At 39.6% G+C, this 22,248-nt stretch overlaps 1 protein-coding gene across 3 annotated transcripts in view; it reads right to left on the minus strand.

Moving 5' to 3' along the window:
- PAPSS1 (3'-phosphoadenosine 5'-phosphosulfate synthase 1) overlaps positions 1–22,248 on the minus strand; it is a 55,611-nt gene that overhangs the window by 29,764 nt on the left and 3,599 nt on the right. For 2 of the 3 annotated variants that reach the window (XM_065633535.1, XM_065633536.1), the window contains 3 exons: positions 21,569–21,644; positions 2,560–2,674; positions 168–403 (listed from right to left, as the gene is read on the minus strand). In XM_065633535.1, coding sequence (XP_065489607.1) covers positions 168–403; positions 2,560–2,674; positions 21,569–21,595 — 378 coding nt within the window. In that variant the 5' untranslated portion in view covers positions 21,596–21,644. Of the gene's footprint in view, positions 1–167; positions 404–2,559; positions 2,675–9,613; positions 9,847–21,568; positions 21,645–22,248 lie in introns of those variants that run through there. The other variant, XM_065633534.1, reaches the window with a different exon arrangement.

A 22,248-nucleotide genomic window follows, 5' to 3' on the forward strand; every position in this document is an offset into this window, starting at 1 on the left:
AATGTTTCTGAAATTTGAGTAATGATCTCTAGAAAGCCCTAATGTCATTAAAAATAACAAGAAAGCATCTGATTCTGGCTCAGTTCAGCTAGGGGTACCTATAACTAAAATTCTAAGTGACATTTTGTATTTTCACTACACTTTATCTAGAGGGTTTTCACATTTACCTGAGTATAAGGAGAGATGAAACTAGTAATGCACACCAAACCAGCATCTGCAAACAGTTTAGCAACCTCAGCAATACGACGGACATTTTCTTCTCTATCTTCTGGTGTGAAACCCAGATTCTTATTAAGGCCTTGGCGAATATTGTCACCATCCAGTGTGTAGCATGGAATGCCATGGCATACTAAATACTCCTCCAGTGCCATGCTCACTGTAGTCTTCCCAGCACCAGACAGACCTAGAATATTCAATAGTATAAACACATATTATAAGCTTAGAAACAAGCTAGGGAAAATCATCGCACAGGTACCACTGCTGCTATGAAAAACCCAAAGCGACAGGCATCAGCAGCAATGCCTTTTGGTGATGCTTACCTGCAATCTAAGACAAGTGCTTTTTACACAAACAATCAGTATAGAGAGAGTAAGGCACCAAGTTAAGTGTGCAATTAAAAGCAGATAAAAGATTTTGGCCCTGAGAGCTTTGACCGCTTATAGAGGTGGTGCACATTCCCCAGTGTTGCTGCTGGCAGTTGCTACTACCTGAGCAAACTAAATTCAGACCCCAACACAGAGTTAAGATGTTATGTTTACACCAGAAGAGGAAGATCTCACACTGAAGTGAAATTCAGTCAACAGAAGAAATGGATCAGACCAAACCACACTCTGTTCTTACTCTTTGCAGAAGAGCAGCACTGAATTATCACTAGCTCTTCAGAGACCATTTAGTCTCTGACATGTAATGAAATGTAAAAGTTAAGGTTATATAATAATGAATTTTAAAAACATCTTTTGAGCCGACAAGTCTTTAAAATAACTTACACTTTAAAGCTGCATATTATTTTACATGTGAAAGTAATGCTTTTCCATACTTCTTATACATTCCTCAGGTTTGTTGGTTTTTTTTACTAGGACCCTCTGACTCAACAGCACAAGATATTCATTAGAATGTAGCTCTCAAAAAAATCTTATCTTAAAAATGAAAAGTGATCTCTGAAATATCTTTCTATACACTCCCACCCCACGACTGCTGATGAGGTGAAAGAATCCTGAAGGGAGTATACTACTGTTTCAGCTTTTATTCTAAAACCTAGCAGAGTTTTGAAGACTCATGTTTGTACAGTTCTAGAATGGGTAGTATTGCTTACTTCAATACGTACAGTCCATTTGCCTCCCTAAAATTAGTGCTCAAAAATCTTCAAAAACCTAGCCTCCCTGACACACCCTTCTTAATACCTCAAGGCCTTCTTTCTTTTCTGTATTCTAGCACCACCCTTCTTCATCACCAAAAAAAAAAAAAGAAATTGGAAATTAAGATTAAATTTGTTTAATAAGAATGATGACTGGAAAATGTTGCTGTGTAGATAACTGAGAAAACATTTTTATCATGACCTTTTTCAAAAGGATATTAATGAATTACCAGGAAAAACAGAAAGGCAGCCTACCAGATCATTCAAGCATTGAGACAAAGGCTGGAACTACGTAATAGAAATAGGGAGATAAAGGGCTCCATTCTTTACAAAATAACATGACAGCAAGCTATTGTATCAAATGTGTTTGGACTGGCTCTCAGCAAATTGTTATCAACTACTACTTTACCTTTCACACACCTGAACACTAGTGGAAACAAATTTTACTTCATGTAATAGGTTTCTCTAATACTCTGTGAAGATCTTTTGTATTGCAATACAAAATACTCTAATGGTTTACAAACTAATTAAATAACATGTTGTTATATTTTTTATTTTCAGTTTTAACTGGACAAAACTCTAAAGGAAATATGTTAAAGCTTCCAGGAACCTTGTAAGACAGACCAAAAAAATCCTCTCATAGTTATGAAATGAAGCTGTCCCCCAGAATTTACTTACCCCCTCTTTTTACAATCAAAACAATTCAGTGAAATAAACACAGTGCTAAACAACTCCCAGTATGCATTCCCTCAACAAGCAATTGATGTCCAAAGGCACAGTTTTATGTTGAAATGTTATTTCAACCCAAGGAGACAAGGACATTCCAAAGAGAAGAGATCTTTACAGAAAAAGATTCAGAAACATAGACTCTAAAAAAATTTTTTTAAAAAATCAGGTTTAATCTGTTAAAAGGTAAAAAGAGCAGTAGAAAGACCCAGAATGGGTTAAAACACACAAAAAACCCCATATACTCCAAAACTCACCTGGAATTAAGCAGTGGACAATGCCAAATACACAATGGTCCTAAAGCACTGAACAAAATACATTCTCAAGTTATTACCTGTCCTAGAGCAATTTCTTGCTAGTCTACCTAAACATAGTAACAAAATTGCATCAAGTTCTTAGATTCCACGGACATTCAACTTTGCACAAAAAAAGGAGCTACAGCTAAGTAGCTTTCCAGAAGAGCAACTCAGTGACTTCACCTGTTAACCAGACTGTACATCCACGGAAACCACTTCTTGTTCCTACCACTTGGCCTCTCTTATTCCGGCTGACATGATGAGCTTGATAGGTAACATTGGTTGCCCTCTGCATTCCCTGTAAAAGAAACAGCTGATTAGGTCTTTAACTTCTGAAAGAGTGAGCTGGGAAAGCATACTAAAACTTATTCACAAGAACTGAAACAGACTTGGAGACAGAACAATGGAAGTAAAAATAATACTCAATCCATCAGGTGCAGCACAGATCAAAGGACACAAAGGAAATTAGAAAAGCCACCCATAGCAAATCACATCCCTTGTGCTCCTTCTGTGAAACCTAGGATTGCCAGGTTAGTCAACTACTACTTTGAAACACAACTTATTTAAGAAAAATCAACTACAAAAACAGAGATGAACTACTAGAGCTGCTACACTTGACTTCTATTCAAGTGATTTAAATCTAAGAAGTTCAAACAGATTCTCTCTTTCTGAGCTAAAGGTTTCTGCTATAAAGCAGCCAAACATTGGCTCATTTTTAACTCAAGAGGTCTTTTCATTGCAAACCATGCACATCTTGTCCAACTGTCAGTTCAGCAGACACACCTCCAAACATCTCTGCCTTTACCTATGATATCTTCAGTCTGCAGAATTGAGACAGTTTATCATATATTCTGAGTGTTTAAAGAAAATACTATTTCTAAGCAACTTATTAAAGAGTTTATGTAAAAGATGGGATTTTTGTAATATAATTTTAATTAAAACAAAGCCAGTTACAGAATTTCTTAAAATTTTATTCATCATAATAAGCTGCTGTACAAATATCTTAATTAAGATGACACTGCTGTCAAACACATTTCAGAATATAAGGCAAGGGAATCTACAGGAAGATCAGTCTCAGCATTCCCTTAAGCTTTAACGGTATCTAGTTATACCAACTTCGTTCATAAAAGATCAACACCTTAAATAACCAGACAGAGCACTAACAATCAGAAGAGAAGGCCTAAAAAAAAAAAAGCGAGAGGGGAAGGTGGGAGGGATTATTGGTATGCATAATGCTGCTTTGACTTCTCTTGCTTACAAACATATTGCGAGATATTTGCAGTACCTTCTCTTTCATCATTTTATGAGGGCTAGCTGGAAAGTAAAGCACTTATGACATCTACCAAAAAAGAAAGAAGGGAGGATATTCAGCTATGGGGTACTAGCAGAAAGCTGTTTATAGTTTTAGATAGAGACAGCACAAAGTAGGGTTAAGAGAAAAATGGTATCTACTTATGGCTTCAAGAACTGCCACTACATTGTTCTTCTGTAGAAAAACACATCAAAAGTTTATCTATGACTTAGTTGGAAGCTATAAATTTGTGTGATTTTATGTCCCCATTTCTATACGCAGCTGGGCTCATGGTTAATACAAACAGACACTCAAGGTAGGAACAAGTCTTCAAGTTTTTAAATACAACTCCATAATTCAGTGGTGACAGTCCAGGATCTAAAATTTGATGAAGACTGAATACAAACCCATAAGAAACCACCTGCAAACAGGGTAGAACCACATAAAATGAAGTTATACTTGCTGATCACGTTACGTTCCAATAATTCATCTCCTAAAAAAGCTGGTTTGCACATAAAGTCAGTGTAGTACAGCTAACTAAAACCAGAAGTCAAAGAGTCAAAAAAGTCAAGGAGCCTTTCTTCTTATAGTAGAGACAATTTCATGTACTACAAACAACTGGAGATCTCAGCAAGCAAATTCATAAATTGTGGAATTAAAAACAACGAAAAGAATTTAAGTGCTTAGCCTTCAATTAAAAGAAAGATATACTGTGCATAATGAACATACACAGCAATTCAAACTAATACATTAATAGAAACATTCTTTCTCATTAAATCCAGTTGTACTGTATTGTACCAGGCACTGAACAAACAGAAGACAGTCTCAAAGCACAGCTCCCTTGCCACTGTTTCAGTAAGCTCTTTTACATGAAAACATAAAAACACACATGCTTTGCTTTTGACTCCTGGCAATGAGTCTATTATCAGATTCAAATACTTTGGAGGTCAAATGTCTCATCCAAGGAGACTTCTTCCAGTGCGTATTCAGTAAGTTATATCAGTTTTCTTTGTTTTCCAGAACTAGCAAAGCAGAAAAGAAACTGATGAGAGTATTGCACTAGGCTTACAAAACATGTGAAACCCTGAAGAAGCAGAGAAGAGGGATTCTTAAAATTATGAAAAACACACAACTTTAAAAAAGAAAAAAAAAAAGTGTCAAATAATGAATTAGCAGAGATGCCAAATCACAGCAACGAGAAGGCCAACAGATTGCTGGTGTACAAGGCACACAAGTGCAACTGAGCAGCCGGGAAGCTCAGCGGTGGGACAATTCATCTGTACTTCAGAAGCGGGCACCTAAGACTAAAGGTTGAAGTGCCCAAACAGTCTGGACACATTCAAAAACAGCATCCCCATCCCCAGCAGCCACACCTTTTGTTTATGTAGGCGTGCACACAAACAAGACAGCTCAGTATATTACTCCTGGGAAAAGCAGCAGCAAAATCCTCCTTATCTTCCAATAGAAATCAGCTTTTTATAGAGGTACTCTAGAGAGTTAATTTAGCAAGTCATTCTCTCTTGCTACAAAAAGTAATATTTGCTAATCACGTTCACTTTGCTACTAGATGATTCACTATCACCACCGAGCAACAAAAGCTGAACATTAAATCATTAACAACGCAAGTTTTAAATTACTATCCCTGGTACATACACTTACGATAAATATAGGTGTGTTACGGAAGATACTCAGGAGCAGAAATCAGGGCTGACATTGGCTGTGCTCTTAAATTACTTCCTGTACATAAAATTTGATGAGTATCGATGAAATTAAATGGCCATTCAAAATGATAGCAGAAATAAAGAACAGCCATTTCCTTTTGCAATATATCAAAGCATTGCTCACCTTAGAGATCCATATTATCAGTGTTAAAATAAATGAAACATAAGAAAATGAACAACAGAAAAACCTCAATGTGATGAGCAAGTACTTTTTAAAAAAAAAGCTATTTTAAACATCTTAGCCTAATTACATTCACTATTATAGTCACTACTGAAAGGACATACTAGATTTTTCTAAAGGAGCTAATGAAAAAATGGCATTAATCTCAAAGGTCTATTTATCTGCTTTTTTTACAACCATCAGAAATTCTCTCTCTGACTTGCCCACAAAAATATTTCTTCCACCCTGTTTTAAACATTAAGTACTTCTAAAAATATTTCTTCCACCCTGTTTTAAACATTAAGTACTTCTGCACTACATATACAAACACTGCATTTTAATATTTTCCGTCCTACTCACCTTGTTAAATAGAAATAATCCTTCAGTCCACTGTATTTTATTATAACAGTAATGTCAGCTGAGAAGGCTGACATATCCTTCCTTTTTTCTCCCCCACTGTGCTAGTTTGTTTCTCACATGAAATCTGAAGTGCTATAATAGGCTAATATCTTCGTACTGAAGATAAAAAAATGGGAGTATTAAAGCAACAAGCCTTTCCCAGACATGCACTGAAGAGCTGTAATGATAAGAGAGCAAGGAAGGATGACTCCGCAGCTTACCTTTTTTTGGCATAAAGGTAACCTTACAGATTTGCAGGTAGTTGACCAGGGAAATGAATACAGACATCTAAGAATCATGGGAACAGAATAAAGAAGACTGGGACCAAAAGGACATACTAACCCTGTCAATTTCTCTGTGTAAAGATTTGCTGAGATAGACCTGACCCATATTTTTTCTTATCTTATTCTTGATGTTTTGCCCAGCTGCAACTATATTGTTTTTGCCAAAGCCAAATCTGACTATCAGTGCCACACACTTTTGACGTAAGAACTCAGATCAAACATCTAGATAAAGAACAAACCCAAGTTGTAACACCAAGATCAAAAGACAGCAGAAAGAAAATATTATTCCTTAATTGTTTCATAGTTAACGGACAGACCACTATACTGGCATAAACTGAATTTATTCTTCATTACTTCAGAGCAACAATGAAACATTGTGCTTCTACCGTCAATTTACATCAAATTTTAACTTTTCACAAAGCAAGACCTCTGGGGTAGGAAGTAGAGCTTCCAATGGCAAGCAGAGACTCTCCAATCTATAGCACCAACTTAAGACAACTTTGAGGTTGGAAGCATCAGGAAATAACTGTGTAAAGAACAGGCATGGTTTCTGTACAAACCATGTATACTCAAGTAGCTGGGACTAATTCCATATTCTTCCACTCTAAGATGACAGTGTTGATTCCCTAAGCAAACAACTCCCAATACACTAACAATAGCAACACATCCAGCATCACCTCTGAAATGTAGTCTTATCTTTAATGCCTTCCCCATTTCCCAATCATCTTAGATATTTCCTAGGCCATTTGCTAACTTGCTCACTATGTGCCTCTTATAAGCCAGGGTTACCCTGATAACAATATATTTTTATGGCATTTATTTTTCAGCACTGATAACCAAATGATAGGTTTGTTTTTCCTTCTGAACTGCTCTCCTCGATAGCCAAACAGCATTTTAAGAAGACCGAACATTGCCCATCTTCTTTGTGTACATACAAACAGAAGCAAGAACAGACATAGTTCCAACACAAAAATTCTACTACCACAGATGCTAGAACAACGGTACTTCACCTGAGAGTCTGTTTATTCATAGATTTAGATGAGGTTTCAGGGCCTGTTCACCAGATCTGCCAGGAATGCCTTCCAATTGCTACTTTCTCAAATTCTGGTTTGAAAATTTGTGCTTTGATTTGGACAATTGTGCTTGGGAAAGAAAGGCAAGCCCAGAAATTATATCTGAACAATAAGATGTTTTACAGTTATTAAAAACCTAACAATTCACCAATCCATATTCTGTCATAGCCTACAGCGTTACATTTTCTCCCACTTACAACAAAAATTCTTACTTTTATCCTCACAACTGCCTTCCAGAACACCGTTTGCCACAGTGATACTGATACTACAAGGCATCTAAACACCTTTGCAAGTAGCACCACGCAATCTGGCAAATGCATGCTCTCCTGCCACCTACACGGAGTAGCTCATCTTTGCCAGATGTTCTGATACTGGGACACTTTCAAAAATCACAGCAGCAGAAAGCAGCCAGAATCTTCTGCAGTACTGTGGATAAACGCAACTCAGTGATAACCATACTATAAGGAGTATATCTTAACTTGCCACCTGCTGCAGTAACAGCATGACCAAAAGCAGAGTCAGCTTATTCACCAGTGCTGGAGTGGAGTCATTGGCTGGCATCAGAGGAAATGAACAAAAATGAAGCTGGACGTGCCTCTGCTGAACATGCTCTCAAAAACAAGAATTGGAGCAAGTTCTCATGATGAGTTACCTGCAAAATGATGCAACACCTCAGTCACGTTAGGAATTTGAGCTACACTAAAGAAAGTGTTCCACAAGCTTTCCTATCAGGCTGCTATAATGGCAGTATCGGTGGCTATGTGCTGCTCTGTAACTCGGAGTTTGCTGTGCTCAGAGGTGGGCTTGGCAAGTGGATTTCCACAGACAGAGGTGTCTTTTGAATAGTGCTGGATGCCCAGAGAAAGGCTGGAAGATGAGGCTCTGCCTACTTTCCTAAGAGCTGCCAATTCCATTGGGATATAATAGGTCGCTTTGACTTTGCTCTCAGCTGAACAGATGCAGTCAGAAGAGCCAGAATATGTGTCTGTGAAGCCTATGAATCAGCAGCGTTTTTTTTTTCCCTGGTGAAGCTTACTGGGTTATAAAGAGCATCTCAGTTGAGGTCTTGCGAAGAAAAAAAAAGGAGAAGCAGAAGACTTCCTCTGCTTGCCACGTAACACAGAGGGAGCTGCTAACCTCAACAGAACTCAGCAAACAGTTAATGTCAGTTAACTTTTTTTTTAACATGCGATTTCCCCAGTTTGGACAAATCCATCTTGGCTTTGCTTTTCACAAATTAAATGATACAGAGTAACTTTTGAATACCCTTTGTTACCCCTGGCCAGATATGATCTATTTCATTGTCTGCGTAAGGTCAGATTTTGCCTTTTCCTCATAGAAATTGAAAGAATGTAACTTACCAATTACCGGGTTACGTAAACAAGTTTAAACTTGTACATAATGGAAGAGGCTTGGACAGGAACAACATCTACTGAACGCTTTTTAGTACAATGCCATTTTCCCCGTTTTTCAGGCAACTGTGAAACTCTTTTCTTTTGCTTTAATAGATTTGTCATTTATAAAAAAGCAAGACTTCAAAGACTGTCTTACACTATTACTTTCACATCAAATGTATTCTGGATCTTATCTCTCATCTGCTTCAGCTTAGCATTCTTTGAAAGAAATAATACTTTTATTTTTTCATTTGTCTTGCATCATCGAAAGTATCAAATGTTCTCAAAGGCCTGCAATGTATTTTCTAAACAGCTGCATTTTGGTCTTCGCTGTAAACCGATCTTCCCCCGTCTTTGTGAACAAGAATGAAGGCTTTGGTTAGATTTTTTTAAGCCCTGTCTCGACGGTTTTCCACATAACACCCACCATACAAAGAACCTCAGTCTGTGGCCAGCCCAGGCTTATGAATGACCACATTGTACATCGCATTCTTCCTTCCTCCAAACCGCTACAAGCTGCGCGCTCACGACGGACGAGGCAGGGATGAAACCCCCCGACCCCCGGTCCCCTCCGGAGGGGCTTTCTGCCCTTCCCTACCGGCGGCCCCGGCCCTGCCGAGGGCAGCGACTGGAGCCAGCGCTGCGGTCCGGGGAGCAGCCGCCCGCTGCAGAGCCGCCCTCGCCGGGCTCCACGGGGACGCTCCCCTCAGGGAGCCCGCGCGCTCGGACCGTTAACGGTCTCGGCTCGCGCCGCCCCGCGCGCAGCAACTGCCACCCGCTGCAGGGACCCCCCGCAGCCCGGCCCCCGCCCATTGCCACATCACCACGGAGCTCGGCCGCTTCTCCCTTCCCTCTCTGCTCCCCCCCGCACGCCCATCTGCCCACAGGCGCAGCGCTCCCCGCCCGCCCCCTCACCCAGCTCGGCGCCCTGTTGCTCAGCTTGACTTTCTTGCACTGGCTCTCGGGCAGCTCCATGGCCGCGGGGGCAGTGAGAGGAGGAGGAAGAAGAGCAGGAGAAGAACGCGCCTTCCCCACTGATGCCCGACGCGGATAAAGCCGCTGCCGCCGGGGAGCTGCGCCCTGTGCGCGTCCCCGCCCGCGGCGTGGCCAAAGGTGGCGCAAGGAGGAGCCGCGGCCGGCGGGAGGGACCAGGGGAGCGGGGGGGACAGCAGCCCCGCCGCGCGCCTGCGCCGTGACGCGCGGCAGCGGAGGCGGCGGCCGCGGGACGCAGCGGCTTCCGCCGGGGCCCGCCCGCTGCTGCCCCTGGCGGGCGGCGGCGCCGGTTTGCTCCCTCCCGCGCTGTAGCGGTGCGCTCGGGCGCCCTTGCGGAGGTGTCGTCTCTTGCGTGTGAAGGTTTGGACCGCACAGTCGGGCCCGCCCGTTCGGAAACGGAGGCGGCTGCAGCGCCAATCTCAGATATGGTGATAAGGTGCCCAGAGTTTCTCACAGGCCTATGTTATCTAACACAGAGGTTCTACTCATCAAGCACACAAGGTCAGTAAAACAATTAGCGTGATGTATGTGCCTTTTATACAGACAGGTGCGTATTTACATTTAACTAACCTCCTCGCCAATCTTGCGCTACATTCCCTTACAAAGGCCTTTTCCAACCTAAACGATTCTATGAATCTCCAGTGGCTGTTGTGCTCCTCAGGCCACCAGATTAAGCTGCGGGGGGGCAGTGGTGTCTCATTTTTCTGTGACGGGGCAAGCTAAAGACATGGCCAAAGCAGAACACTGTCCCTGTCTTTGAAAAAGACAGAGGGGAAAAAACCAAAAAGGCACTTTTCTGCAAAGCTTTAGTTTGGAGGTGATGAAACTCCGAGAAGCAGCAGAGCGGTGATGTAGTCATGAGTGACTTGGAAGGCAAAGATTGTTTCAATTAAATCTCCTGCCTTACAAGGATTTCCCCAACAAACAAAGCTAATCCTGTGCTGCATTCTAGGAAATGTTCCTTATGTGAATTTAGAACCAGAAGTTCTTGCATTCTTACTTCCAGAAAAGGATAGCTTCAGCACTTGGGTGCTAATCTTAAGGTGGAGGTGAAGCCATACTAACAGGAGGTACATTTGCTGTATAAATATTAGTCCTTTTATATTAGCTTAAGAAACCGCTTTAGCACTTAAGTGCTAATCTTGAAATGGTGCTGTACTAACATGAGTTGAGTTTACTGTAAAAATAGTAGCCCATTTACAATCTGTAGATTGTCCTCTGACAGTTTAACAAGAAAAATTCACCTCTGTGGGTGAATGTTTACTTCTGCTATATCAGAAATACATCCTTCCAAAGATACTAACATGTTGGTTTTAAAGCATATTTCAAAATTCAGATTAGAAAATTAAAATCCTTATGCAAGGTAGATGACGTCTCTGAAATCAGGAAAAATAATTAGAAATGCTCTCAGGCAATTTGAAGGTCAGATAGAATTAATACAACATAACTAAGAAATACAACAATTGCCGTTATTTATTTAGACTTAAACTGAATGACAAGGTTGTACAGCATGCTGCCCTGCAAGTAACTGTTCCAGAGATGGTCCCTGGCTGTATATGGACATTCTGACCATGACAAACAGTGACAGAGGCAGGGCCTGGACTTTAATTAGCGAAATCTCTCACACAATGTTCTCCCAAGCACAGAAAGAGAACCAGCATAGTGCTGTGGACCAGTGGGTTGAGGGCTTCCCCTGTTGACTGTTTTAATTGTGTTTAGGGCACACTTGGTTAACTGCGCTTTGCACAACATTGTTTTATGTGGCTTAAGAGTAACTCTAAACATTATTTGCTTTCACATTATTTTAAAAACTCTACCGTTACTTTATTCTAACTGTATTGATATAGATTGGTGCTGTTCATTCTGCAGTCTGAGAGACAATAGTGGGAAGACAGTAGTTTGCAAGAGTTGTAAATTACATCAAAAAACACGGGCAGCCCACATAACTATGCAAGTGACTTCTTACAGGCACGTCCCTGTAATACACACACATTAACTGTGAGCAAGACACACTGAATTTATTAAAATGGTCTGCATAGGAGCTTTGCTTTGATCAGCTATTTGCCAGCAAGGAGTTCCATTCTATCATGACTTTTTTTTGCCACCTAGCTTCTAAAGAAACAGTGTTGGATTCTGATTTGAAGGTTGAGAAAATGAGGCTTTGAGCACAGCTCAAGTTTTAAGCAACGGCATTTACAGTTTGGAAAATGACAAGAGAAGAAAATGCAGTTTATTAATCAAGATGTATGCGTAATACTGCCCAAACTGACTGAATGCAGGGAGCTGCATGATTTCTTCCACAAAATAATGCAAAAAGAAGGATGAGTGGGCCATATACTAGTGAAATCTGAAGTGTGACTGCAAATACAGACACCAGTGGTCAGACATAGATGACATAATCTTAGAGGTAATAAAATAATTTCTGAACAGCAATTCCTAAACCAGATCACCTTTTATGATTACACTACCATTCTAAAATATACATACATATGCACATATAATATAGTAAAGTACTAACTGTATAGCAAATCCATGTGCGCAGATGAGGTATATCAGGCAGTTACCAACATTTACATATTTTACAGAGGCTAATGTCACAAGCATAGGTCATATTTCATCAGTTCTTGTCAATGCTGTTTCAGTGAAAATGCAAATGTATTTTTGGTGTACAGAAGTGTGACATATAAATTCATCCAGAGCTGCCCATACATTTTGCCTCTCTAACATCTTAACCTCCTTAAACTATTAAAGACAGAGATGAGAAGAGCATTCTTTGACCATAGGAAGCAAATATATGTTAAATTATACAAAGATTTGGGGAAAATGAACATCCTATAATTCTTTATAAGGTTATATGTAAGTTCTACATGGCTATTAAGGGGTAAGTTCCAGTTCACTTTCCTGTAATCTTTCATGATGGATTGATTTCAATACCCAAGCCAGGTGCTTTCTGAACTTCAAAAGTAAATGTCCGTGGGACTCCTTAGTGAAATTCAAATCAATAAGCAATCTCTGATGAATTGCTGTTATTTCTGAATCTGCTTCCAACCTGAGCTCAAGAACTGTTCTCATGGCAGCAGGTGCTCTTGCAGCCCTTCTCTATGGAGCTAATGTGCTGTCTGTATGCCTGTGTAAATGTACATGCCGTAGTAAATGTTAAAGTCTGGTAAGAGAATGACATAATATCATTAGGATTTAGTATTCTTGAGTTGATTGTGATGCTGAATACTTCTGTCAAAGAGCTACTCTGTAAAACAACCGTAATATATATAGATTTAACGTTCTTGCAGGAGCAACAAACCCCAAACATCCACCACGGTTGTGCTTAATTTCAAAAAAGGGAAATTACATAAAAATGGAGGGACTTGTTAAAAAGGAATTACTAAAATCTTCACAGGCAGCGGTGATACAAGGAATTAACTAATTAACACTTGACTAATCAATACTTAAAGAACTAACGCTTAAGGAGCTAACACTTAGAGAGCAAACCCTTAACCCACAATGCTTAGAACCCTTAACCCACATTACAATTGCCTAGCTTTGCTTAGCCTTGTGTAAGAGAAAGAAAAGTTTATTGACGACTTTACAGGCCTTGCAGGGAGACAAAATCTTGGGTGCATCCTTGGTGCATCCTTGGGTGAATGAGATAACCAAAACTTGGACACAGGGCAGGAGATACGCCAGTTCTAACCAACTCGGCAGTCTGAGTCCCAGCCAACTCATCACACCAGGCCAGAGGTGAACGTGTACAGAGAAGATGACCCCGGTCCACGATCACTGTGCAGGTGCAACCAAGAGGCGCCAAAGGTGGAGACTATGGAAATGATTTCCCGGAACTCATTGTAATAAGAACCGCCTTCTCGGGGACAGGTTATGAATATGTATAGGCGTTCCTAGAGCTTTCATGAATATGTAACACTTTACAGTATTTAACTAAGCTCACAGCTACTGGAAATTCGCACACGTCTTTGGTGAAAATTATTTCCCCGTGTGTCCGGCGCTGAAATAAACATACCTGCTTTACAATCTTACAGGTTGTAAGGTCACTTTCTGTGCGTCAGCAGGAGACTAGTTAAAGAAACCATGTTGGATTCTGATTTGAAGGTTGATAGAAACAAGCTTTGAGCACAGACAAAGCTCTAGACACAGCAGCTTATACTCACATAATACCACTGAAGAAGGACTGACAGCCCAGAGCAAATTCTAAATATGGAAATTATGACTAGACCAACTCAAGGAAATCCTTTCAATTCGACAGAGGGATAATGCCATAGAAAATAATTCTCTACTGAGTTAGCTTCTGCACAGCCGGTTATACCAATACCAAACAATCCCAAACCTATAGTAAGAGTCCCAATGTGCATTATTTAATGTTATCAAACAGACAAATACATAGTACCGTACAGTTTCAATCTCCAGTAAAATCTGAGCTACTGACCACATTAGGAAAAAGATAAGAAGATTTCTTCTTAGGTTATGGGCCAAAGAAATGTACAAATTCACATGGGAAAAATCAGCTTTTTAAAGAAAAAATAATCATAATATTAAAAAAATATTACTGATATTTACTTTTTAATATAGTGTTTGACCAGGCAATCTATCCCAAGATGTCAGTTGAAACAACAGAGCTAAATCAAACTTTAGCGTGTTCAAAAATAGACAAGGCTATTTTGAGTAGCTTCCAGACATCAATTATAACATAAAAGGAATCTGTGAATTAGACCTGACTACAAAGAATTCTGTCATTAAAGACTGACCATTTACTTCTATGTGACTGATATGCAAACCTAGAAATGCCTTATCTATAAATATTATCTTTAAGGTGCATGTTTTCTTATTTCTAGGAAGAGAAACAGTATTATTGAAGCATTCTCTAGAATCCACCTACTGTAGCCACTTTCAATAAAACCAGAAATTGGGGTACAAATTCCTTTAATACTGGAATTGCTTCTCTGGCAAGCATTCTGATCAAATTCTGATGACGTCATGATCACGTAAAGATGCATGCCTTCAATATTTTTTAATCGAAAAATACCCAGAGTGGTGTAACTCCAGTAGTCATGCAGACTGTCTGCAGGTTTTCGTTGTTGTTGTTTTCTTTTTTGAGAAAGACTTCATCTTCAATGTAGATGATGCTGCCTACATAGAAAAGGCTCATCACTGTTCTGTCAGGATTGTTTCCAAACTTTATTTCTCACAAAAATCATTCTTCTTTTGAGACCATTCTGTTAAGTGAGAACTTCAGAATGCCTTTTAAACTGATCAAGCATTGTGTTCAAGCTCTACTTGAAAGTTTTTCGACAGTGGAAGTAGGACCATGAAGCAATCTCTAACAGCTCCTAACCGTAAATTTGTTATTCAGTGGCCTCCTGTTGGAGGTGAGATTTTTTTTTCTGTCACAAGGTTTGTGCAGTGGAAAAGATGACCACCAAAAGCCACTGGAGATCAACAAAACTAATACGTGGATACCTGTAATGCAACTTGGATTGCAGACAAGATATGTTCATCTACATGCAAAATACACAAGTGCAGGAAGTCCTGTATAACTCCCGTATTTGAGAAAGATGGGATTAGGGGAGATACTTTTGGGAACCCATTCTCTGTCTTTAGCAAAAGCTTTTAATAAATTCTTTAATGTTTTGACTGATACGTATGTCCAGCAGAACAATCTGGCCCGGCTATTTAAAGAAGCCCCAGAAAGATCAGCAGAAATGCTAATAAAAACCCTGCATGATGAGAATACCATTTGTTTCCTGACATACTGCTGAACGTTCAACTCAGATTTCTTTTCATGTCCCACAATACTGAGGATTAGAGCTCTCTTCCCAATTATGTTGCAAGAATTCCATCTGCTGAGCTTGCTCTTTAGACAGATAAACTCACTCAGTGTGCCGTCAGTGTGCAGAACGAAGTGGTCCATTTTGGCCAGCAGTGAGAGATGATGGTTGGTGGCCGGTTCCAGGTAATACACTGATGTTACGAGAAGCTGAACAGGTGTCATACAAGGTGGCAGGGTACGCAGCAACGCTGTGTTGGCCCATGGAAGGCTGTGTCTGACAAAGTTCAAGGGAGGTAGATCAAGGGAGGTACTGGCTAGAAAACACAGCCAGCCAGGGGCAGTGCAGGTACTAGAACTCTGGCTTAAAACTCCCGCAAAGTTCACAGGGCGTTCACTTTGTAAAGTGAAATAAAATATTATTTTAATAGTGACAGGGGTAGAGCAAAAGTGCATAGTGCACAGTTTTGGGAAAGTTGATCCTCATCTCTAGAATGCTCCGAGACCTGGCATTTCAACTGCTGTAAAAGCTGTGAAGACCACTAGAGGTCATTCGATGAATAAGAAATAATTCAGACTTTCAGTTTGGTGATTTTCTGTTTTGGGGTTTATTTGTTTTATTTTGTTCTTTGTCATTAACAACACAGTTAACCTTACAAGAGAGCTAAGTACTAGATTTCTGAAGATAATTGACTGTGGGTGCACTCTATAAGTACACGGTGACTGTAGGTAGCCCTAGGTAACTGCTTACATTTTCAGGAGTGCCAGTTAACATGACTGGGAGCCAGACATACACCTAGAAACCTCAATACTTTGTTGCATGCTTCTCTGTGTCTTTAGGTAATTAACACCCTTAAAATTCTGGTCCTAATTCCAGCATTCAAAAATGTTTATCTATATGACAGATGCCTATTTTCCATATAACTTTGTCTGGTTTAAATTTAGGGACTACATAATTTCACCCTGTCTTTGGCAGATACAAGGAAGGACGGGTATATTGTTTATTTAAACATCAAGAGCAAGATGGAGAAACTGTAGACAGAGACACATCTAGTGAAGCTGAAGACAGGGTAACTTTAAAGGTGTTTTATCTATTCCTGTTAAAGTCTTTATTCAACGTCTGAAGAAAACAACTGTTCTTTTTCTTTCTTTTTCCACATCTCTGGATGTGACATTACATGGGAAAAACAAAACAAAACAAAACAAACTTGTGGCAAACCTGTAAATAAGCTAAACCTAGTGAGATCTCTGGGATTAGGAATGGAAGAGACTAAGGTTATCTGGCAGGAAGATAGGAAGGTGCTTAGAGAAGAAAACTGGGAGAGAGATGAGCACTTACAGCTCCTATCAGGTGAGCAAAAGATGAAGAAGAGATATGCAACAGTTCTTACCCTACAGCCAAAGAGGGACCAGCTCTTCTTAGCTATGATCCTAGTAGGAGAGACAAGCTGAGAAAGAAAGTTAATCTGAGCCGACAGTTTGGTTTTTTAGGGATGAGGACATCCAGAGGACTTTCACACATCAACAATCCCAGGACGTAACGTTCCTAGGACTGTTTTTGCCAAATCACAACTGTTCAAAGAGAAGTTCCTTCCAAGAGTAGATGGTTTTCAACTAAAGTAAATCTATTGTACATAAAGATTTGTAAAGTAATTTCTAATGTCGCTGTGCTATTGAATTGCTTTCTCACCAGCTACCAGTGTTCTACCACTTTCTTTGCTACTCACTACATACATCATTTAGCTTAATAATAGTTTTTGTCATTAGAATACAAACAATTTTTCTTTCATGAGGAAAGCCCTTTCTCAGAAATATTTGTAATACAATTTCTTCTTCCATCATTTGATTTGTTGCAAATGGAAAGTGAAGCATTAGAGTGCTTTTCAATAATTCATTGCTCTCAATGTGCAAATCTACCTCCTAAGAATAACATGTTTAGGAGAAGAATACGTATCTCATCTTGAAAAGACTGCTAAATAGAGGGCTGTATCACAAGCATACCCACCTGTTGGAAGCAACTGTAGCAGCCTGACTGTTTGCCAATGCAATCACGGCACATTTTGAGAATTTAGCTGATGTTTACCTCAGGAATTATTTATTCTAAAGAAATCCTCAGAGAACTTATTTTAGTTGGTTTTGGCAGTTTTGGCAAATACACATAATTTCAAGCTCCATTTTTTTCTAAATGGAACTAGCAAGTTCCAAGATAATTCATAAATAGAATGTTGCCCATGACCACTTGAAACATGGAAAAAACACTATATGAAAGTGTTACAAGTGTTGTACACATGCATACTAAAAGATAGAATATGAGTAATCATTTTTTTACTGTAGCTACTTAAATTGAGGAAATTGCTTTGAAACCAAAGACTTTTTATACACCCTAAATATTACTATGTCATATACGTGTCAAATACATTAGGTAAAGTTATTCTACCATGGTGGCATTTACTAATACAGAATTATAAAATGTGTTTTGGTGGCCAAAGCTAACAGAGACTCAAAACACATTTCTGGTTCAGTTCATAAGGTGCTTAAATTCAGCAACTCAAGAACAAGGAAAACTCTAATCTAAAATATTTAATCAAAATACAGACATCTTCCTAAAGTTTAAAGATATGGGATTATTTGCCAAATATGTAAGTCTGATGCAGCTTTAACTGAAAGATTTTCTCCAAGACATCTCTAAGGAACTTAGAATTCATATTTTACCAGAATAACTGCTCAGTCCCTCATGGGATGCATTAACAACTAAAGTAATGAGCAGAGCTGTGGCAAGCTGTCTTGCTGATAGTTCACACCCCGGGGACACTTCCTGTGTCCCCTCTTGTGGTTAAAGGTGGCAGCAGCAGAAGTCGGTTGGTGGGTTAGTGTCCTGGTTTTGTTAAAAACAAGTTTCTCTTTTAGTGAATTTCCCTGTCAGCTAAAGCCTTCTAAATAACTGCAGTTTTCCTGGAAGCTAGATACATGTTTTGGTAGACATAGCAATGGAATGCAAGGTCATTGATAAGGATGGATGCACATCTCGCGAGACCAGTGAACAGGTGACCAAAAAACTGACCAACTAAAGTATTCCATCCCATTCACATCATACTTCATATAAAAGTGGGGGATCACGAGGATCTCGTCCCTTTTCCTTATGGCCGACATTGGGAGAGGACCTTGCGAGTTGTCCCTGCGAACTGAGGCCCAGTGACAGACTGGATCCAGCTCCGGTTGGCTGCAGAGTCCAGTCCGGGACTTCGGGTGCCAGCCCCACATCTGCCGGAGCAGTTGCCGGGACTTTCAAGATTGGTTTTGTATATTTTGTATTATTTTCTCTATTTCTATTAGTAGCATTAGTAAAACATTTTTGATTTTTCCAACTCTCTTCTCTTTGTCCTTCTTTCCCTCCCAATCGCCTGTCCTTAGTGGGAAGGGGGGAGAGGGAGGGGCTGAAGAGGGAAGTGGGGGAGAGGGGGTTAACAATACATCTGCCATGGTTTATTGTCACCCCGCAATCAAACCACGACAGTTAGTTAACTAGCAGCTACCTTGGTTCCTAAGAAGCAATTTCTCACCTCAGTGTCGCACACAGATGCTCGTCTCAGCCCGACTTTACTGTGGCCTTGGCCAAAGTGATACAGAGAACAGTCTGCAAAGTGTTTGCAACCGCATGTCTCGCTGACCTAAGTTAGAACTGATGATTAGTGCACTTAATCAAATCAAAAGGAGCTGAAGGTTTTAGCCCTTTTAAGAGGCTTTCAGCCCAGTAGCTAACAGGATGAATCTCTAAATGCTAGTCATAATTTTTTTCCTTTTATTCCTTTGGATGTCTGAGAACAATACTCTTCGCTATGCTGACAAACGCACCGGCAAAATTAAAATAGGAAAAAAAACAACCAAAAAAATGCAGGCAGTTCAACTGTTCTTTCCTGCGGGCACAGTCAGTTTTGGTCAGACCCATTTATCTAGTCACCTCGACTCCTCTCTGTCTCCTCAAAAATTCTCTCTTTTGACTACAAACAATGTAAAAGATGGGAGAGAGAGTTTTATAAAGTGTCTGAAACACAGACCTTTCAAACCTTTTCATGTTTGCAATCTCATTGGAGTAATCTTTTGAGTCACTAGAGGTCCCTAAACAAAGAGCTAAACAAGATCGCAAGGGTGTCCCCTGGAAAAAGGTCTGGAATTATTGTTACTGTCTGAAAAAGACCATGCAATCTCTTGGGCAAACTCTTCAGTGAGCAGACCAAATGGGATTGCATCCAGAATCTGACATTCCATTCAGTGACAGCAGATGATGTTTCCAGGCTGGTACCTGTCCAGCAAAGCTTTAATTTTGAACTGGGGGAAGAAATCTTGAAAAACATAGCCCCAAGTATGGTGCATTGGAAGCCTTGAGAACAGGACATGTTGAGGCAGGAGAAGAATAAAAAGAGCTCCTTTCATCATCATATGAAGACCAGAGAGAGAAAGGGAAGCAAAGAAACTGGGAGAGGAGCTATATATCTGATGGGAAAGTTTTGCCGAAATGTCAGCCTATAAAAGGTCTCAGCATGAATCATGACTTCATAAGCACTGTAAGCATGTGTCCTTATCATCAATCTTTCTCTGTTGTAATATCTTTTCTGCCATAAACTCTTCTAATCAGATCAGGTGTTCTCCTCAATATCAAATGGTTCATTTAATATAGAATCCAATCAGATAAATCCGATGACTGTTAAACATTGTCATGAATATACTGTGTCCATGTGGAACACATTTGTACTCATGTAACTATCATAACGATCTGAGTAATCTGATTACGAACTGTGTTTATCTCAGACCTAAAACACTGATTGTAAGCCCATTTGTCATTTTTTTACCTGCATTTTGAAGCAGAATTCCAATGGAAATTGGCATAAGGTCATAACATTTTGGCTGTTATATTTTGGACAAGGAGATGCTTGTATTACAACACACACTTTCTGGTCTGCAGCAGGAGAAAACGATGGGGCATTTAAGCTACAGATCACCTGGTTGCATAAAGTGATGACAACAATAAGGAAGTCTTATGGAAGAGGGGCCGAGATCTTAAAAAAATAAGAAGAACAAACCTACATAGGGATTTTCACCCAAAGTAAGTAGAACAATTGCAGGAAGAAGTCCTGTCACATTGAACAGATAGACTTCCAGTGACTTGAAATAAAAAAAGCACAATGCATTTAGATATCATTTTCTAAGCAATAAATCTGCTACCTTGTAAGCAAAGATAGATCTTATTTTCTTTTTTTGCTGCTCACTAAGTCTTTGCTTTCACATCTAGGCATGCCCAAAGAACTAAAACATAGCCCAAAATGTCCATGCACATCAAATTCTTCTTGAAAGTGCGCTTAAGCAACAAAGAGCCTGAAGATCCAACAACAGGCACAGGAGGCAGTTTGTTGAACTGGATGTGCAGTTTCAGAAGGAAGCATTAAAGTTTGCACCTCACAATACAAACACAAATGGAGCACCTGGAGTCTCTTCAGACTCCAGAAGTTCAACACAGACCAGGCCCAGTGGGCTGGGAGCAACCAGCACAATCTGGGAAATGTCCAACGGGCAGACTGACCTGGTTTGTGGCAGCATTAACTCACATTGTGTTTCATTTGGTCATGACGGATGTGGCTGCAGTTTGTTTGGTATTTCTAAATCTTTATAAAAGTGGTGCCTGTATATGGCCTTTAAAATCCATGGTTTAATATGTATTCACTTACATGTTAATTCACACAAAGGACTCAAGTAATGTTCAACAGTATGCCTACTAGTAATTAGAGAAATCTTAGGTGATTTATTATTGGGATGAATAATTTTTCCTATTAGCATTGTTACTCGGAGTTGGAATGTAATGATATAAAATACAGCCACTCAGGAAAGGGAATGTTTCAACAATGTGCTTTTGTTCTCTAGAAAACTGTGCATGGAATCATCTTTCAAAATGTTACAAGGGAATGAAAAATAAAGCTCACAGTAATCTGAAAAAAAAAAAAAAGGAAAAAAAAAGGAACATTTGAATAGGAAGGACAAAGAAGCAGAACGGAAGAAATTAAATAAGGTAGAAAACAAAGAAAGCTTTGAATTTGTAAAGCAAGGTGTACCTCTGTCAGAATCATCACTGTATTCATATCCAAATTTTCCTTTATACAAAGCCTCCTATTTCAGTCTTCTGTTAGTCTGGAAATTAAAGCAGATGATCAAGATAAAATTACTTGAAATGCAGGCATTCATATACAAGAGTGATCCTTTCAAGGAAATTGTTCTTCCCAAGTAAATTTTAGAGACAGATCTCAGTGCTCCATAAACATCATTGCAATACTTCCAGTGTTTACATATTCACTGATGATTTAGAGTAATAAACACCATGGTTGTTTTGACTAGAAGAATGGTTACATCTAAGTTTAACTTACCACATGTAAACCCGATCTATATACCTCAATTGGCGGTCAATCAACAGAGTGCTACCTAAAGTCAATCTACGGTATAGAGGGAAAGAAGCATGAGGATTAGTTGGTTAGGTTCTAAACCAAAATGCTTCTACATAGAGCTCTGACTTCAATAATTTACCAAAATAATTACACTGACTTGCTTCAGGTAAGGCAGCTTTAAACTCCCTCTCGTTGTGGAGCAGAGTGATGAGCATGGTCTTGTTAGTAAAAAAAGGTGGAATATTGCCAAAGGACTATTTTATCCATACTTCAACCAACTCTTTTTCTTTTTTTGTGGGTGCGGAGAAGGTTATCAATGATCAGAGAAAGTGTCATGACAGGAAATACAGTTA

Source organism: Caloenas nicobarica, chromosome 4 (assembly GCF_036013445.1).
Source record: "Caloenas nicobarica isolate bCalNic1 chromosome 4, bCalNic1.hap1, whole genome shotgun sequence".
In the NCBI taxonomy this organism is placed as follows: Eukaryota; Metazoa; Chordata; class Aves; order Columbiformes; family Columbidae; genus Caloenas; species Caloenas nicobarica.